The 20,144-nt window shown below is 38.9% G+C and overlaps 1 protein-coding gene across 3 annotated transcripts in view; it reads left to right on the forward strand.

The window, feature by feature from the left end:
• The first annotated feature begins 1,335 nt into the window (after nucleotides 1-1,335).
• Nucleotides 1,336-20,144, forward strand: part of LOC121945439 (CREB-regulated transcription coactivator 2-like) — a 39,798-nt gene continuing 20,989 nt past the window's right edge. For all 3 annotated transcript variants that reach the window (XM_042489595.1, XM_042489596.1, XM_042489597.1), the window contains exons 1-4: nucleotides 1,336-1,535; nucleotides 11,726-11,827; nucleotides 14,043-14,159; nucleotides 16,756-16,817. In XM_042489595.1, the coding sequence (XP_042345529.1) occupies nucleotides 1,362-1,535; nucleotides 11,726-11,827; nucleotides 14,043-14,159; nucleotides 16,756-16,817 (455 nt within the window). In that variant the 5' untranslated portion in view covers nucleotides 1,336-1,361. The remainder of the gene's footprint in view (nucleotides 1,536-11,725; nucleotides 11,828-14,042; nucleotides 14,160-16,755; nucleotides 16,818-20,144) is intronic.

Below are 20,144 nucleotides of genomic sequence, written 5' to 3' on the forward strand. Positions count from 1 at the left end.
CGCGCCTTGTTCCTATTTGACCTCGCACACACACACACGCACACACACACACACACACATGCTGCAGTGGAGAAGCTGTTACCATGGAAACCAAACTGTGCAGCTCTGACACACATCTACAAACCTCGTGCATAATTTAAATGTGAAATTTGTATCTCTGGAACAGAATTTGAATTCATCTAAAACATATATAAAATTAAATTCGTCTTACTAATGACACAACTATCGTTTGTTGCAAGTCGCCTGTTAAGACTGTCTTCTGGCATCCTTCTTAATTTGTCAAAATGATTTTGTCTGTTTCCTCTGTCATCTATTTTTGTCATATTTGTTGTGTTTTGTTATTGTTATTTATATTTGCTGACTGTAAATTTAATTGTTTTGTGCTATGTAATATGTGTCTGTGTGTGAGGCACTTTGAAACAGGTGTTCTGAAAGGTGCTATGTAAATAAAGTTATTATTTATTTTAATGGAAATGTTTTTGACTGTGTCAAAAGCTTTACCAAAGTCAACAAAAAATAAGCTATTCTCTGTTATAATAAGTTAAATGTCATTGAGTTACACATGGCTTAAAAAAATAATTAAAAAAACATAATAAAATAATAAAAATAAAATGTACATTCATACAAAAACAGTGAAATAAAATACATGAAAATTTAACCAAAGCCTTGTCGTCATGCCTAATGCTTCATAAAATAGGCTAAACAAATGTAAAATAATATTGTAGCCAATGAAGAAATTATTTTCAATATTCTACATGCTAGTAGTAATTTGTAATTAGTAGTAATTTTTATTTTTATTTATCTAAAAATACTGCACCATGTACCAACAGTTGAAATAGCATTTATTTTCAAATCTAGTAAAAAAATAAATAAATAAAATAAATTAAAAAGTTACATGAGCAGGTGGAAAATAGTAAAAATGACAAATTCCAAGCCAAAAGCCCAGAATGGCACCCAGAAATAATACAATGCATGTTTTTATGCTTTGATGGCTGTGGGACCAAAAAATTGCTTTTTGAATGAGTTTCAGTTGTGCATTTTTTGCACTTAACAGTATGAATATAATATTTTGTTTACATATATATACATATATAGAAGAATGAAAAGTGCGTTAATGGCTCCAAACAGTTCTTAAGGGTTAAATCATTCTTGTGTCACTGTTTAGATCACAATTAGTATTCAGTCTGAAAATGTAATTTAAGGACACATTTCGGTGCTCTTCTATTGCGAAACCGACGGCTCACACTGACACGTTTTGCGGTCCCCAGAATTCGTTGCGGAGTGAGCGCTCTTTACGGTTCCCGCCCCTCTCTGCTGGAAATCATTCCACTACGTCAAGTCGTCCCGTCCGCTCGGTGAAGATGTCTGCGACGGGTACAGGCGGCTGTGGACCCGGACCCGGACCCACCTCGGGTACCGGGTCCGGGGCTTCCAATCCCCGAAAGTTTAGCGAGAAGATAGCGCTGCACACCCAGCGACAGGCCGAGGAGACAGCCGCCTTCCAGGAGGTCATGATGGACATCACCTCGACCCGGGTAAGTGAGTCTGAGACGGGGGCAGGAGGCGGAGAGCTGCCCGGAGGAAGAGAGGCCTTCCCTGGGCTTGTCAGGCTCCGTAACGATAACCGCTGCCTTTACATGGCGCTTTGCTTTTAGCTGGTGCATTCATTGTTAATATCAACGTAACACGACCAAGTGTCCAGTTTTAGTTTGGCGTTGGCAGAAAATGTTGTCCATTTCCGATACGTCGTTAGCGTAGTTAGCAGGCGTTAGCTGCGAGGCTAAGTTGGCTTGTTTACTATGTTACGTGAACGTCGCTGTCACCCTGCTCACCGCGGACGGAACGTCCCGCCGGACTCCGGTCCAAAATCTGACACTTCAGTGTGCCGTTACCGCCGACACTCTTATATTAAAAATTACAACATAAATTAAGATATTTTTCACATCATGTTTATCCTCTGAGAAATTCGGCTTTAAAATGTGACTCATAATGAAAGCTTTTAAACTATATCGCGCCTCTGTCGTTGTAGCTAAGACATTAGATGGCTAACATCAACTGATAACTTTACACCTGATAATGTAGTTAGTGATTAAGAATTGTAAGTTTTTAGTCCATTGGAGTCATGCCGTTTTGTATAATAGACCCAAGCGATGTATTTTACAGACATGAGGTCGTTTTTTAAGCAGGTATACATCTTTAACAGCAGTGCCTACTTTATTTTGTCGTTTTTTAAATGGAATATGGCGTGACGGAAAATTACCTTCAAGTCGGGACGTGATTGGGCTTTTGCTCATTTAGCTTAATTTTCTGCCAAATTAAGTCAAGTTTAGTTACATTGTGAAGTCAATTAGCGGTTTTAAATGTTAATGTTGTTAAGCTGATTTTTAGAATGATTTTACACAAATGCTAGGTATTAGCCGCGTTAGCTAAACCAGGATGTGTTGGTTTCAGGCTGTAGTACCTGCAGGGGCTGTCAGTGAGGTCTGCAGCAGAAGAAATTAAATAATAAAAAACAAGCTTATTATAACATAAAGAATTAATTAACTCAATTTTAATGTAAATCTATATATTATAAATTATATATAATAAGTATATAGTAACTAGGGATGATAACAAATAATTGATGATCGGTTAATCAGTTGTTAAGAATTTAGTCAAACATGTAACATGTAATCTATCAGTGGATAGGCTATGCAATGCTGTCAAATTATAACCAATATGTTGCTGTGAGCTTTGATTGAGGAAAAAACACATTTGGTGTTGTCTGAAATAAGCAAAGTTTTGACGATTTGAAAAAACATCAACAGTTAATCGATTAATTGATCGTTCATTTTACCAATAATCATTTACGATAAGTGCTTATGAATTGTAACCCCCCAAAAAATAACTTTTTGTTGTTGTTTTTGCGTATAGTGTTGTTCGAACCCAAAGTTGTTGGTTGATTTTAATCATATATCAAGTAAAAACCATCATTTTTTATATTTGGATTTACTGGCATCTAGCAGTGACAGTTGCAGGTTAAACTTCTCCTGGTTAATTTCTTCAGTGTTAATTGTTCAGGAGGTTTTTCCTGGGAGCCAAATTGTCTGCAGAGGTCTCTTTTCTCCAAACCAAACAGACCAAATTATTTAAACCAGTGAAAACACTGAATAAGAGTTCTCAGAGTTATGTGATGCGATAACAGCTCTTGCAGCTCCTGCTGCATCATGAGGGAGCCAGTTCCTACTGACAAGCTCATAGCCACAGCATCATGTGACCTAGAAAAGACTAAAAAGTGTTTCCATCGCAGTTTTGCAAAATATGGCTTTTGACGAATCACCTGAAATACCGTTAATGTGAGTGTAAAAACTTTTTTGGTGATAAATGGGATTTTTTTTCCGAAATTGGCGTGATTCCATTCGGCGTATTTCATATTTGCATTTTCAATTTGTGCAATTTAAGAGTTACTGGAAGCCCGCATACTGATGTCTGCTCGTTAAATTTGTCTTTAATTTAATTCCGATTTGCATATAAAAAGTCTTAAATCTAACTTGCCTTGAGCTATAGGAACCCTGAAAGCCTCCGAGAAACAAAACAAAACGCGCTTCAAAAGCCTAAATAAGATGAGTGACGATATTTTTGAAGACACAAATTGAGACCCTGTCTTGAAATGAACCCCTGTATGAAATCTAGTTTTAATGTCAGTTTTGTGCTTGCATATTCCTTAATGAATTTGTTTAAATAAATTGCCAAACAGCAGATCTGAGGCCAGGTAATATTTCAGTGTAGAAAACTTGTGACACAAAGTACCAAAATATATAAATATATTTTTTAATCTGGGTTTTTTCCTGGTTGATTATGAGTTCATGCTGTTACCTTCTGGGTGTGGAGGAACACACAGCCTTATTGTTTCGTGTGAGGTGCTGCTGTTAATGTTATTGTTGGTCTGTTGGCAGCTTGAATTTATCTGAAAGCCACAAAGGAACAGACTTAACTTATCTGATGAAAGAAAACGTAAACAATGCCAGCCAGTTTTCACTGCTGAGACAGTACGTGCTGAGGTTTGTCTTGCTGACGTGATTGTGATCTGGGTGTTGAGGAAGAGCTCTGGGGTATTGTTTTTAAGTCATAAATTGTGCATAGCTGCCTCTGACACATATGGACGAAGTGTGCCTCACTTTCTGGTGACAGAAGGACTCATGTAGCTTCAGGGTTTCTTGAGAAGTCGTGGCGCCTTCCTTAATGATTTGTGTTGAAGTTGTGTAAACTGTGATTAATTAACAGCATGAATAAAATCAGCATTACTCAGAACGTGTACATGATGGCAGAAAAAGTCAAATTATTGTGTTAGTCCGACTTAAACTGGACTTTCAAAATACATGTAAACATGTCAGTCCAACTGAAATCGGACTAAATTTAATTTCTTTAAGTTGGACGAATGCACCCAGGTAATTCGACTGGAAGTCGATTTCCTCCATCATGTGCACGCCTCAGACAGACTTTAATTGGATTACGCATTCTGCGCTTGCTCCTATTTATTAAACTTTCCAGATTTATATAAAAATGAAAAGCTCCATCTTAAACAAACTTCAGGTAAATTTAAGCACATTGTGCTGATAAAAGGCTAAACTCTCCTGACTGCAGGACTCTGATTTCAACTTCTGTCAAACCTCTGTGCTATTTATCATTCAAAAAACGGCTGGAATGCGTTCTATCAACATTCTGTTGAGTACGTCTCATATTTCAATCGAGGAAAAGTTATTTTGCGATTGATATTTTTTTAATGCCCAGCCCTGAGTAAAAAGAAAACTCAAGTAAAGTACAATTGGGGTCCCACTCAAATGACCACCTTTGGTTCCTCACTACATTGAAAACTTATCAACACCACTGCATTTTATCTTTTTAAAAATTTAATTCAGTGTAACCTGTTTGTTGTTTGGGGTCTGTGTTAGCAGCGCAAACCTAAAGCAGAATATACCTCAATATTTTCTCATGTATCATCATCACAATACTCAGCAATGTTTTTGTGTGTTTTCCTGATATCCTGCAACCTTACCAAAACTAATTTTCAAAAAAGACAATCCTTCTGTATTCAGGAAAAATGTGTTTTAAATATTAATACATGTTTGTCTGATGACACATAGCGACTGATTCACGTCCAGCTGTTCAGCATTTCATCCAACTTTTTTCCAATTAAATCATAAGGTTTTTGGTTTTTCCAAAATGTTGCATCTTGCTTAGTACTGCAAAGCGAATGTACAGTGTGATCAACCAGTCACCGTAACATGCTGAGCTGAATCAGGCTTGTTGTGACGGATCTCGTCTCGTGATCAATACAGTAAATCGATGAAGGTCTAAACAGCAAACATGAATTAACAGATTAACAAATCAAACAATAGATTGGTGATTTGTAAGAATAATGTGTGAGTTAATCAGTAATGAAAATGATTGATATTTGCAGCCAAATTTCTGAAAGGGGCTTCTGACAAATGCACGCATTCACGCATGCACGCACGCGCGCGCACACACACACACACACATACCACCTCCTTCTCCTCTGTCATTTACTGACAATACCACCCTTTTGGGTTTTGTCTCTTCTGGGAATTCCTTTTACTCCTGTCCTTTATACACACACACACACACACACACACACACACACACACACACACTGCAGCAGCAGTGTGTGGGTGGTCCAATCAGCTAATAGCATCAGGGTGTGTGTGTTGGTTGCAGCAGTAGCTTCATGGCGAAGCTGTTCAGTATTGATATGCTGTTTCTCTCAGACTAAAACCATCACACACAGTTTGAGTTTTCTGCTGGGAACGAGAGAAATTTGAGACACCACCAGTTTAAAAAACGGTGGTGGAACAAGTACTCTTGTGGTGGTAATAATATCAGACTGTAGAAGTACTTGGTTACAAGTCCTGCAAGTATTAGCATCAAATATACTGATAGTACCAAAAACATTATGCAGAATGGCCCATTTGACAATAATATCTATATTATAAGATTATAATTATAATATGTTTATTATTTTAATGTTGCAGCTGGTAAAGGTGGAGCTCATTTTCATTACTTTATGTTCTGCTAGTGTGGATTTAACCAATAACAATAAGTCATAATTAATTTGTTTTTTATCATTAATCTGAAGTTGCAACATAACTAATAATTAAAGGTATTGAAATAATGTAGTGCAATCAAAAATACACACTTCACAGCAATGTCTTTAAATGTTGTGTTGTCCAAATCCTGAATATATTAAATTTACTCTTGGGGAACACGGGACAGGGATGCAGCACGGGACATAGCCTGCACCTTTGCAGTGTGTGGTTGCTGCCAGCTTCACTGTGTGATAATGCAGTTGATTGTCGACTGTTTGGAAGTGTAGACCACTGAATTCATTAACTGGATTGTGTTAACTACAGGATGCATTTATTTGATGCTTTTATTTTACAACCATTTAATAATAATGATAATACATTTTATTTATAGATCACTTTTCACAATACTCGGAAACGCTTAAAAGAGACAAAAACAGAGTCAGTTAAAATCAGTAAAACATACTGGGTAAATAAAAACAAGATCAGCGAGACGGACAAGAATGAAATGTGGACAAATAAAACAATTAAAGCTGGTTTTTCTCCAAGTTTGTTATTAAATCTGTTTTCAGAAGTTTTCACCTCACAGGACAGACATTGTTACACCTGCAGGGCATAAGTCTGGGCTCTGGAGCCTCGGGGAGGAACAGGGACTTTCAGAGGTTTTACTGGTTTGGTTAAGTGTGATCAAGTTTTATTACTGCAGAAAGAGTTGACCATTTGAATGCCGTAGCTCTGCAAGCTGACAAATTTGATCCTGCAGGTTTAGCACACACCTTCGAAAACATGATTTTATGTTTGACAGTCAGAGTCACGTTTGGAGGATGTTGGCAGCTGACTAGAGGTGGAAATCAATAGTTTCATCACAACGTAATATAATGATTCTTTGGATACTGGTATGACATTTGCTATACAACACAGTCTACCACAAGATTTTTGAAATACTATTTAATTGCACTATTTAAAGCTGCTAGCCCTTTCATTATTTGCTTTCAGCCATAAATGATAAAAAACAACACAAATAATAATTGTAACTGTTATACCGTTACACACTTATAAAACAGCACGTGAGAGAAAGTTTATCTTGTTGCTTTCTGCCAGATAATATAACAAAAGTACAAAATTCAGTTCAGTATAAGCTCATGCCAGGTCAAATTTGTCAGTGATGTAGAAATAGATTGTTAGATTGAAACATTTCCTAATTAAAATTACATGTATTCTGACCTTTATGGTAAATGCATTGAAACGGCCCACGAAACACATGTGACTATGTCTGCTTTACAACATAAGGTGTTAACATAAAAAAACCTAAAAAACAACTAACAACAAAAAAATCCTCTAAATCATGAGGAATTTTTTTAAAAAACTTTTTTCTATGATTTAGTACAATCTTGACTACTGCAGTTAGCAGATTAATGTCTCTCAATCTGGTTTTAAAGTCTAGATTTTGAGATAATCTGTTCTCTAAGTGTCAGAAGCTGTTGTCAAACCATATTCTCAGAGCTGCTTTTGGGATTCAGAGACTGCTGGTGTTCACTCTGTAGTTGCAGCAACTGAATAATCAGTCATTTTGGTGTTTGTCACTTTGTAAGTGTTGTGTTGCTGCATTACAGGTGTTGTCCAGCCTGCAAACAGTGGTTATTGTCTGTTTGGAGTGAACCGAGTACTTTGTTGGCTGTAAGGTTTATCTGAGTCATAAGAGGTGTTTTTAGATAAGATATTCTTAGAAAGAGATTAGTGTTACTTTATTTCACCTCTGCAGTTGTTTTAATCATGGACCACATGCAGCAAGGGATATATGAGCAAATTTATTTTTGATTGTTTCCATGAATTATTAATATTTTGTCAGTATGTATTTTATTTCAATCAATAAAAAAATGTTCTGCATTGCAAACCTTTATCATTGATTGTACCTACATACATTTACTAAGGTAACATTTTCACTGCAAGACATTAGCTAATAACTACGTACTTTTACAGTGTGGTATTTGTATTTCTACCTAAGCATCTGAATACTTCCTCCCCACTGCTGCTGACACAGCAAATGTTTCGTCATTGCAGGGTTTTCAATATTTCTGTAATACACATGATGATGCTCTGGGAAACCTGCAGAAGTTCTTCCTGCAGCCTTTGTTTTGACACATTTTCTCTGTTCTTGGGCATCTGTCAGAGCCTTTGCACAACACCGGCTCTTATATAGTATTTAGGGGGTGTTTCATATGCTAACAGCTTACTTGTGATCATGTTGGATTCATCATTCAGCAGATTTGGGTGGTTAAGAATGTTTGGTGCATCTGGAGTTATCTTTTTTTTTCTTGAAAATAAGAGAAAATATAAGAGGAATTTAAGACATTGTTGAGCCCATTGTTTGCCTTTTCACCATAAAGAAAACTAAACTTCAATGTGTTGCAACTGTGGTCCTATTTCCTGGACTAATTATTCTTCATTTTGGCGCTCTGTGTGACTTCATTTCAATTTGGACAAGACCAGACTTTATCGTCGTTCTCACATCTTTTGGGCGGATTATGCTTCATTAGTAAGTTAGTCATGTTGGCTTTTTGCTCACGTGGCTTTTGTTGAACTTTGAGTGGCGTGGTGGTTGTAGTCTGCTCTGCACCGCTGGCTGTCTCTCCTATGAGCAGTGCGGAGAAACAGCATACACTGAAAGCAAAACGCCAGACTCTTACACAGAGCTGAGATGAAATGGATGCTTAAAACTTTGGTAAATAAACAGTCTCATACTTCGTTTATGTCGTGGTCTTTTCGCCACAGTCGGGGCTCAGGCCCTGCTCTTACACACAGGAGTTTAGAGGAGTGGACAGAAGGACTGGCAACTTTTAATGAGGTAAACTCTGCGTACATGGAGAAAACAGAGTTATAGCAGCCTTCAGCTCAGATTCATTCTTTATTTTAGCGCTCTGTGTGAGTTCATTTCAATTTGGACAAGATCAGACTTTATTGATGATGAAGGAGCTCTTCGATAAATGACTCAGCTCCTGTGATTTGTCTCTGTCATATTAAGGTCTGAGTCGGCACTTTCTTCGTCCTATATACTCTGCTGCCAAAGCCCTTTTTGCATTTCCTTGAGGAGGAGGATGAAAACCTAAACTTTCCAGGTTGAACCTCATCACTCATCCACCAGTTTACTTTGGTAATGATTCCCATTTCTGGACAATAATTAGTCCACTGACAACAGCAGCATTTCAACAGCAGAACTGGCGATTACAAAAACATTGGCAGTGAAAAAGCTCCAACACAAAGCTGTTAATTTAAGTTTATTAAATTAATAAAGATTCAGTAATGCTTGCCAATGCTTTTCTCTCAGACTCTTAGTGAAAGTGTTTTTGCAAAGATCCAAGGACGTGAGCAGATAGAGAACAAGGACAGGAGAGACTGGAGATTAAATGAGTTTTCATCACACTTTCCAAGAAACTGGGCCAGGGCCTGTGTGTGTGTGTGTGTGTGTGTGTGTGTGTGTGTGTGTGTGTGTGTGTGGTGTGTGTGTGTGTGTGTGTGTGTGTGTGTGTGTGTGTGTGTGTGTGTGTGTGTGTGTGTGTGTGTGTGTGGTGTGTGTGTTCTTTACTGTGTCCACATCCTGCAAATATAAACTTTATTTATAGTGTTGCAAACCTCAACATTTCCTCTCATGTTTTATTCCTCCAGTCCATTCATTGTTCTTTGTAATTTGGGTCACAGAAAGTGTAAAATAAATGGCAGTCACGGACAGTTTGGGTTCTTTATACCAGACGGAGCCAGTTGCTCATATATTACGAAAGTCAGAGGTCAGCCATTAAGATTGCTCTATTAGTTTCTAAACCCTTGTGGTGGCTGAAGGCTTTGGAAAATTAATGAAAGTGTTCATCATTTTAATGTTGCAACTGATGACATTGGAGCTCACTTCATGTACTACAGACTTGGGAATTTCCCCCCAAGGATCAATAAAGTTTTGTCGTTATGTGTAATAGTAAATCATAATTTTTTTGTTTATAAATAGTAAAATAAAGTAACATAAATGGAAATCTCTTATAAAGTAAAAGTAAGTGTTTAGTGATTAAATTAATGTATTAAGTTACTTTTCACCACTGATTAGCAGTCATAGCGCATAGTTTGCTCAGTATCATTTCATTTATATTACTTATAAGGACAACACACATTAATTAACATGCCTGTAAATGGCAAGCTGTTTTGGAACCTGTAAAATGATCAAATTCACATAATAATGGCAGCAGGACACCATAAAGACAGCAACAGCTACAACAAACAAACAGGAACTCCCAATTTAGCACAAATAGCCATGGACGCAGCACGAAGCAAGGACACACAACTGAGCATAACATGCAGACATGCAGAATAGCAACAAGAAAAGGCACTCACCTGCAGAATAAGAACAGTTACATCAGGATGCTGTTTTTTTTACTTCAGCTCAGCATTCAACACAATCTCTCCCATTAAGCTGATTGGAAAACTTCAGAATAACGCTCTGCAACTGGATACTGGGCTTCCTCACATGCAGACCCGAGAGAGTTTGGATTTGCAGTCACACCTCCTCGTCATTAGTGGTCAACATCGGAGCCCCCCAGGGCTGTGTGCTCGGCCCCCTCCTGTTCACACTGTACACCCATGACTGCACTCCCAGACATCAGGAGACCTCTACTGTGAAGTATGACGACGACACCACCATCATCGGCCGTATTACAAACAACGATGAGAGTTCATACCGGAAGGAAATCAACAATCTGTCAGTGGTGAACAGAGAACAACCTACTGCTCAATGTCAGCAAAACCAAGGAGCTGATTGTTGATTTTAGAAAGAAGGAAGCAAAGACACACACTCCTGTCTACATAAAACTCAGGAAGACTAAATTCCAGAGCAAGATCCTGGTTAACTTCTGCAGAGGAGCAATAGAGAGCATACTGACTGGAAACATCACAAACTGGCGTTGTTCGTGCACGGCCGATGACAGGAAGCTCTACAGCGGGTGATTAAAACTGCCCACAACATCACTGGTTCCCATCTACAGAGCACCAGTGACCTCGGTGAAGTGAGATGTCTGCACAGAGCCCAAAGGATACTGAAAGACAGCAGCCACCCAGCCACAGTCTGTTCACCCTGCTGCATTCTGGGAAAAGATACACAATTATCCGCTGCCAAACCACCAGACTACGGAGGAGCAGAGGACGCCAAAGAGATGTAGCGGGATTTAGGGTCAACTTTAATTTAATGTCTTCTTAAACCACGTTTAAGAAAACTGACAAATAAATCTACATTGTCCCTTGTAGACAGACGCAGACCTTAATAAAATGTTAAAAGATGCATTTAGGGTTAAAAGTATGTCTAAAACCTGGGCAGGCCATGCAACACACAGTTAAACAGGTTGTCAATAAAATAGATATTTCATACATACCCGAGCAAAGCTGGCCGCCTGGCAACCAGCAGAAGACATCAGGCAAATTAGCAGCAGGTTAGCCAGAAATAACAACATTAGTGTCTTAGTGAACAGTGTTGATTTACAAAGCAAAATATACACAGTATATTTTATAGTACACCTCGGTATTTTATTGTTTTTAATCTCTGTACAAAACTGATTGTGTTTTTGATCTTCTGCTAATGACTTTATGTCTCCTCGTTGTCTTTGTCCCGTTAGCTTCAAGCCCAGAAGCTCCGTCTCGCCAGGAGTCAGGGTCCGTACTACGGCGGCTCGCTACCCAACGTGAACCAGATCGGCAGGAACCCTCAGGACTTCCAGGTAACTGACCACCACCTCCTCTAACTTCTGAAAACCCATTTTGTATTTTGTCTATTTTACTGAGTTCACACAGTTCTCCTCTGTTACTGGTACCTCTACATCTACTACTGCTACGACTGCAGATCTTGCTTGTTTTGGTAAAACTAATTCTGTTTCTAAAACTACTAATGTAGTGTTAATACTACTACTGCTCCCTCTTTAACTCTGCTTCACCTGACACTACCTCCACTTGTCTCTACTGCCCTGGTCTCTACTTTTACTGGTCTGTTTGTACTCCTGTTTAAGATGTCCCAATAATGTTTTTTTTTGCCCCTGATCCCAATCCAAATAATTTAATATTGAGTAGATACAGAGTCTCAATCCAATACTTTCATTTTCCTAGATAATACACAGTGCACACTATTAAGTTATTTAAAAAAAAACTTAATCCAAGATGTTGTTGTTTAAAAAAAATATTAGCCTACTTTATTTATTTTTTGAGCTGTCAGCAGTAACATCTTAATCACAATGAGATTAAGGTCCGACCATAAGATTTTTTTTTTTTTTAAATTGCGTTCTACTATTTTGTCCCCCTGCTGCCACAGAGATGGAAAATAACAATGCAACTGCGGTTTTAAATGGCTTTCACTTCAAAGATGAATTGGTTGACAAGTCTCCTGCAGAGAAAAAAGCACGAGTGTCTAGTGCCACTGCTGCTGGTCAGTGCAGGAGAGCTACCTTTACCCTCGGCATCAGAGCGTGACGTAAAGTCCGTTTAAAATGTTGTGTCGAGACATTTTTAAAGTTTACACCATCCACCAGTGGTACTGAGTAGCTACCACGTGTATAAATTGTGAACAACTTCCTGTCACTGAACTGCTTAAAGCAATGGATGCATTAAGAGAGATAAGATGCTAATTTGCACATAGATGTATTTAGAAAAATTAAGGTGTTGTATTTTGATTCTGGACTTGTTTGTTGGGATCCGCGGCAAATCCGGGGCGGACATTTAAGGTATATTTGCTGATTAGCTAAAACTGGGACAGAACTGGGTTGTCCAGAAAACAAAAACTTACTCAGTGGACCAAACTCTTGAGGTTGTGTGACAGTTTTTCACATGCACACTGGTGTAGCAGCGCAGCACTGATCTGAAAAAAAATAACTCCATGAGTTAGTATTATAAAGTAAATTTCCTTGCATTCATTTCATTCACAATCAAGACACTCAGTTTGTTTTTTTGGTTGGATTTTAATCTGTGTTAAACCTGTGGTGCTCTGAGGACACAGACTGCTGTGTCATCACGATCTGCAGCTTTCAGCTCTTTACCTCTGAGTCATCGCTGTTTCCCATCAGCTCTGCAGAGCTGAACTCATTCTGTAATGGAAGTTTTCATCAATATCATCGTCTCAATTTGTCCGCCCCCTTCCTCTTCCTCCTCGTCTGTGTCTTAGGTCAAAACTAGATGGAATTAATTTGGCAGCAGGTAGCGGGGTGTTTTTGGCTTCTCACCTCCACTGGGAGTTGAGAGAAACTTGTATCGTGTTTTGGACAAAATAGTTTTTGAAAGCAACATTGTTACAGAGCAGATTTTGAAGAAACCTACCAATGCTGGCTTTCTCACCAGTGCATAAACGCAATGTAGTAGTTAACAGGTGGAAAATGCAGATCTAGATTCATGGAATGTCTCATAATTAAATTTGAGCTAAATTTGTCTTGTTTTCAGCTGTTTTTGTCATCTCAGTCAAAGATAAGGCCTGAAAGATTACAGAATTGCCCTAAGCATCCTGTAAAACAGTGAGTTGTTGTGTGTGAATATTTAAACAGAACATGCTGCAGTTTGCTGAATGAACTGTATAACATGTTCACCACATTAAGTCTTTGTCCACCAGCCCTGCATGACGTAGCAGCTGAAATAAAAGTTGCATTCAATGACAAATCCCGTGGGCAGCAGTTCTGTTGTACAGTTTCTGAACACCCTAAAATTTAAAAAAACGTTATGTTCATTATTTTCAATATTCACATCAAAGGCACCCACAGTAAATGGTTTTACAAATGACTTCATGAAAGCAACAGATCTTTGAAAATGTTCTTTGAAAGATTAATAGCTCTGATAAGAGAGTTGTTTATCAGGATTCTTTTTCTCTATGTTGCTGTGTCTGGTTTTCTATTAGAAATGTTAAATAAATGAACATAATATGACCAAAAAACACACTTGACCTGTGTTTCTCTCTCTCAGGGCTCCTTCCCCTCCACTCTGGAGTCCAACCGGTCCACTCGGCATCACGGTCTGGTGGAGCGAGTCCAGAGGGACCGGCGTTTCATCTCACCAGTGCGACCGTACCGCAACCGACAAGTATCCTTCAGTTTACTGCTGAATCTAAACATACAGGCTGTTAAAGGTCAAGGCTGAAGTTACTGTAGGTTTTTCTTGTAGTTAAGGAAAAGACTCAACCAATAACAATTCAGTCCCTCTCTAAATACTGTCTGACTTCCTGTTTGTGGCTCTCAAATCCAAGCTCATTGGTCCCTTCTGCAAATCTTTAAACACAAAAATTTATAATTTCATCAGTAATCTCCTAAAATAGCTGCTCACTGCAGTTTTTATCAAATAAACAGGAGGAAATAGTGCATTTTTTGGGAGACTGTTTTCAGAGGCGAATGTATCCACATTAGGTGCTCTAGTGAGTATTTTTGTCAGCAGGATGATGTGTGTAGGATTGAGTCAGAATAATCTATAGTCTGTGTGTGTGTTTATGGCAATCAAGAAACAGGTCACACAGGGACACAGTGTGGCTCACTGGTGTGTATTAATAACAAAGGAGAAAGAAAATATATCAAACTCTGCAGATACACACATAATACTTGTTGGTAGACAGATCCAAAAATGGAATTTGTAGAAATGAAAAAATATTAAATTAAACATTAAAAAACTCAAAAGGAAGTAATTACATCTAAATCTCGAACAACTGGGGCTTTAACAGTTTAACTGCTTTCTGTTTACTCTTCCTCGGTCTGAATTCCCCTGTCAGGTCCGTCTAAATCAACAAACAATGCGCTGCTGTGAAACTTCATGCAGAGATGTAATTTTTTATCTTGTGTGAAATTTACTTTACGTCTTGTCGGTCTATTTTTAGGTCACAGCAGCAATGACACAACATGCTTTTGTTCAAAGATCCTCTGAACATGAATCTGGTCTCAATTTATTTTCTGTATGAAATGGGCTGAGAGGAGGCAGCAGCCTGGGATGTTTATCACTCAGAGGAGGAAGTTTTATGTCCTTAAGTAAGGCACACATTGGGTACTGTCCACGTAACTAAATCATAAAGTTAGCGTTGATGGGATTTCCTTGTCAAAGTTATACTTTAAAAGTCTGTTTTCTGTAACAGTCTATTGCTGTGTCTAAAGACAGCCGATACTGAGGTTATTTGATTATTGTGTTAGTCCGACTAAAACTGGACTTTTAAAATACATGTAAACATGTTAGTCCGACTGAAATCATACTAAATCGAAATTCTTGAGGTCGGTCTGTCACGCCCAGATAAATCGATTGGAAGTTGAGCTTTTTCATCATGTAAACACCTCAGTCAGACTTAAACTGGATTAGACGTTTTGCGCGTAGTCCTTGTCACCGCTGTTCTAGGGGTTCTGCAAAATGGCTCAGGCATTTAAAAAAAGTAAACCCTGAGGGGGGAGTTGTTTTTTAGTTCTGGCTCAGGTGAGGGACATACAACTTGAAAGGTTGTATTTTGTATTTACTTCAAATAAGAAGGTCACACCCCAGCCATCCACCTCCTCTGATGAATAAAGTAAAATCCCAAAACACTGGCACAGAAGCTGAGAAATGTCCTGCTGTGCACGGCACATTAGCCCCCCCCCAAAACACAGCAGATGGAGGCAGTGTTAGAGCAGCAGCTCCACTGTTCAGTGGAGTAAAATGTTTTTCTCAGTGGAGTCTGGTGTTATCCAACTGATATTGATTTTTTTAGGTGGCTTGAAACTAATCAATGTAGGCAGAGTTCACTCTGCGCTGTTTGATTATGCCCCTAAGTTATGGTAAATAAACAGTTGTGATTGTGATTGGGTCTATATCATAGACTGTATAAATAATATAGGTCTATAGCAAATAGCTGAAAGAGAGCATGTCTCCACCTACTGTGGCAGAGTCGGACATACTCCCATCAGTAACTCAATTTTTTTCCCCCAGTGCTTGTATACTGGGACAAGGACAGTAGTCCAGTTAAATGGCCTAATCGAGCTTTAACCATAGCTCGACTAAACTGTGCATGTTAACATACTGAGCGCTATATTGTAGGCAAATGGACTTGCTTGAGTTTGTTGAAGATGCTTCAACTTAAATCCGAGCGGCTGCTTTCGAACTGCAGGCCCAGTAACAAGCTGTGAAGTTTCTGCAGTGGAACAGAGGTTCAAGAGGCTCTGCAGGTCTGATTTAAAGATGCATGCATTTAAAACCGGTGACAACATTTTAAGAAAGGAAAAGATAAAAGTTGAGGAGCTCAAATCACGCTGGACTTGTGCGTTAAACACCCGGTCTGTTCAGCAGAAAGTGTGAAAGAGCAAAGCAAGAAACACTTTGAAGTGTGAAGTTGTGCAGTCAGTGCTGAAAACTGTTCTTTGAGGAGACAAAAAAAAACTGTTGATCAGGTTGTTTTAAAGCAGAGATAAGAGACAGTTCAGTTGTATTTTGCCTGAACTATTTTTAAAAAAAGATTTTTGGTTTTATTCAAAACAGTCTGCTTTGTTTAACTGCACCTTGTTTTTCACTAGAACTAAGAAATGAAGGAGGAAATGTGTAAAATACTAAAAAAGTGAGAAGTTTTAATCATACTGAAACCAGCAGCCAGGATCCGTCATATTAAGTGGAAAATGAAAGTGAAAAAGAGCGCTTATGAACAGGATGTTGTTGTTTTCTTAACCAGTCGTCTCTTCAGGTGGACAACTCGCCGTATAACTCCGCCTACCTGTCCCCGCCGCCTGACCCCAGCTGGAGAAGGTACTGTCTGATAACCCCCTCCCTCCCCCCTTCTTGTCTATCTCCATGGAGACGCAGCTGTCTGCTGGGATGTTTGTTATTTCCAAAGCATCTTGTTTGAGTCTCCTCTGCTCCCACTGCTCCAAAAACCTTTCTGAAGCCTTGCGATGCCTTGGGTGGTTTACAAGTTAAAAATGACAAAAAACAAAATCACAGGGGTGGTTCATGAAGACATCAAAACATGATCAGACGAAGACAGGAGTGTTAAGAAACAATGACAAAACCATTTCACTGATATCTACGAGCCTTTCAAATATCAATTCAAGCTTTAAAATACATTAATTTAAAGATATTTTACAGTTTTTAGTCTCCCTATACCATTTCTGCAGTGAATTTAGGACAGATCAAATGGAAATTTTGCCCTCTGTGTCCATTAACAGTTTGACTTGACTTCTCTAAGCAAGCACACATACAAGAACAAGAACAAGCCTGTACAAGTTTCAGACTAACAAGACTCCAATTGTAAATCTGAGTGCTTAAAGAAGTAGCATATTCCCTGAGGATATTTAACTTTTGAATGTAAAGGGAAGTTTTCTGATTTTCAACTAGCTGTCTGCCAGTGTGTGCAGATGAACAGTGGCCGGCCCATCCCTGTGCCACCAGTGCTCAAAGCTTCATGCTCGTATGCTGACATGGATACACTGGTTAACGCATCATTGATGCACACACTGTTTGCACTGCATTGACACATAGCTGTTTGAAAATCAGAAAAGTTTCACTTAGAAGGACCGCTTCACCCACAAAATAACCATTTGTATATCAGCTGATTAAGCAGTGTTAACTTGAATTTGTCATGAAAATGGAGAACATTGATTTTTTTGATGAATTGGGGGGCCTTATTTAACAAAAATTTAAAAATGAAAATGCATGTTTGGGAAATACTGAGCATACAGCTCGATAAATGAGACTTGGACTAAACTGCGTGAGTTGTGTGAGTTTGTAAATGGATGTTTTGACATAGTTTTGCTCTGTTCAGTTAATGCAGAATATTTGCCGTCGACTTTTTGTGTGTCCCTTCGTATCATTCTGTGTCCCCTATCTAAATTCTGAGGTTTTTGCTGAGCGCTTTTTGTTCTCAGCAGCAGTTTGTGACTCACAGGGTGGAACGATCAGATAGAGTTAGGAAAAAAGCAGCTGCTATGAGTAAATGCAAACTTTTAGACCCAGCAGAATGAACAGTTAAATTTCACTTTCAATGCGCCTGACTTTCTGCTGCTCCACCTGTGCCCAGAGTACGCTCTGTTCTCTGACAGTGCAACAGTGCAATGATATTAAGGGAGTACCCGGCTTAGAATTACGCTAGTCAAATCATATTTGGACGTTAAATACGGATATTCAGCAATTCATTTTGTTTTCCCCTATAAAGTTTTAAGTTTGAACAGGCTCAGTGGGACGTTCAGTGTGACAGCAGCAGTCAAGTTATATAGTAACCAAGCTGGTGCTGACAACAGATCGCAAATGCAACAACATTTTTTTGCCAACATAAGATATCAAACAAAAAACATAGACTGTATTGTGTTAAGTTGATGTGAGCCTCTACCAAAGAGTGGGGTGAAAGTCAACAGCACTCACTCCACAGCAAAGTGGGATGAAACAGCACAGCACACTGACTTACAAAAAAAAAAAAAAAAAGATTACTCAACTTGAAGCAATCTCAGTGGACTGAGGGGTCTCTGAATGACTTGAATCTCCAACTTTCAGGGGGCAGCCCACCCCGATTTTACATATTATTCCTTTTTCTGTCCCCTGTTCTGTAGACAACACATTTCACCTTTAAATTTTGTCTTATATTAGTTCAAACAGTTCTCCACTTCTCTCTCTTTTTTCATAAATTAATTCTGTTGGTTCTCCTCTACATCTATTAGGGTGTTTTACCATTTCTCAGTCAATTAAAATGTATTTAAAGAAGCTTGTGACCAAACCTCCCATCTCCATTGGATCCTTTTAAAAACTGCAGGTTTTTTACTAATTCCTGAAAAATAGCAGTTTTGGAGAAAGGAGGTTTGCACCTGACAGCACTGTTATTAGGAACCTGCAGAAACCCTTAAAGATCTAATTTGTGTTAGAAAGCAGCATTGAAATAAAGCAGTTGCAGAGAAAAGAAAAACAAGGACTTTGGCAGTGAGGTGCAGTTACTTTTAAGACTGTCCTTCAGATGAAGCCCCCTCCTCCTCCTCCTGCTGGAGTGTCCTTGAGCACGCCATTGAACCTCCATCTAAGGGCTGCTCTCTCCTGCTGACGTCCAACTGAATTTGCACAAAGAAAATCCCTTCACAGAATCACATGAGGTGACACCGAGGCTTCACAAAGGTTTTCATGGATCCTACTGAGACTGCCGCTTCGGTTCATTCGCCTCTGCAGCAGCAACACTAACCTCTAACAACTAACAGGAAGTTGATTTTAGCCGGCATCTCTCCAAACCTGAGTTGGTTTTGAAGAGCTCTCAGTTCTTTATTTTTGCCCTTCCTTCTTTCTGGGAATCTTTTTTTTTTCTTCTTTTTGCTTTTTTTCTGTTTTCTGCAGTAGTTTAATTTTTGCCTTCCTGCCTGCGTTCTTTCTGGTTTTGCTTCTAACAAGAAAACAATTACCCTTCAGAGAGAGACTGGCCTCGGTCCACAGTCACAGAAGGTCCACTGCACATCATAACACACACACTAGACTGGCAAATGTCCTCCAGCCATTTCCTGAAGTCTGACAACTAAAGACTGTTTAGGTTCGGCTCCTCCAGCTGTCACTTTGTCAGGCCGCCAACCACCAGTCGGAGTCTTTCTAAACATCAAATTTTTCTGGTGAAACAGTCCAAGTTGTTGGCAAGTTCGAATCATCCCACCTGCACTTTGTCTTTGGTTTGATTCTGGTTTGTTGAGGCTCAATATGCCAAATTTTGAGTGAAGTAGAGTTTATGTTTATTTAACAGAGATTTGGTAACTGGTCGTCCTGCCAGGTTGGAGGTTTTGGTCAAAACATGTGAATCCATTTCTTGTAACTGCAGTTCAGCAGCTGCATGGAGTTTGTCTTTGCTGGACGGAGATTGCCTGTGGGAGGATATAAGTCTGGAGTTATTTCATATTTTTGTATTTGATAAAAAAATTTTTAAAGACTAACCCACCCAAGTGTTAGTCATAGTCCATGGCAGATGGCAGATGGTAAACATGGAGGAAGAGTTGAATAAAGGGTGAGTCCAAATGCATTATTTTTCAACCCGGGATTTTCACAAGGAAACTAAAAATGAAGGAAAGGTTATGAGTCAGCAGTCCGGTTTCCATCAACCCTCAAATTGCACAATTG

Source organism: Plectropomus leopardus, chromosome 7 (genome assembly GCF_008729295.1).
Source record: "Plectropomus leopardus isolate mb chromosome 7, YSFRI_Pleo_2.0, whole genome shotgun sequence".
Classification (NCBI taxonomy): Eukaryota; Metazoa; Chordata; class Actinopteri; order Perciformes; family Serranidae; genus Plectropomus; species Plectropomus leopardus.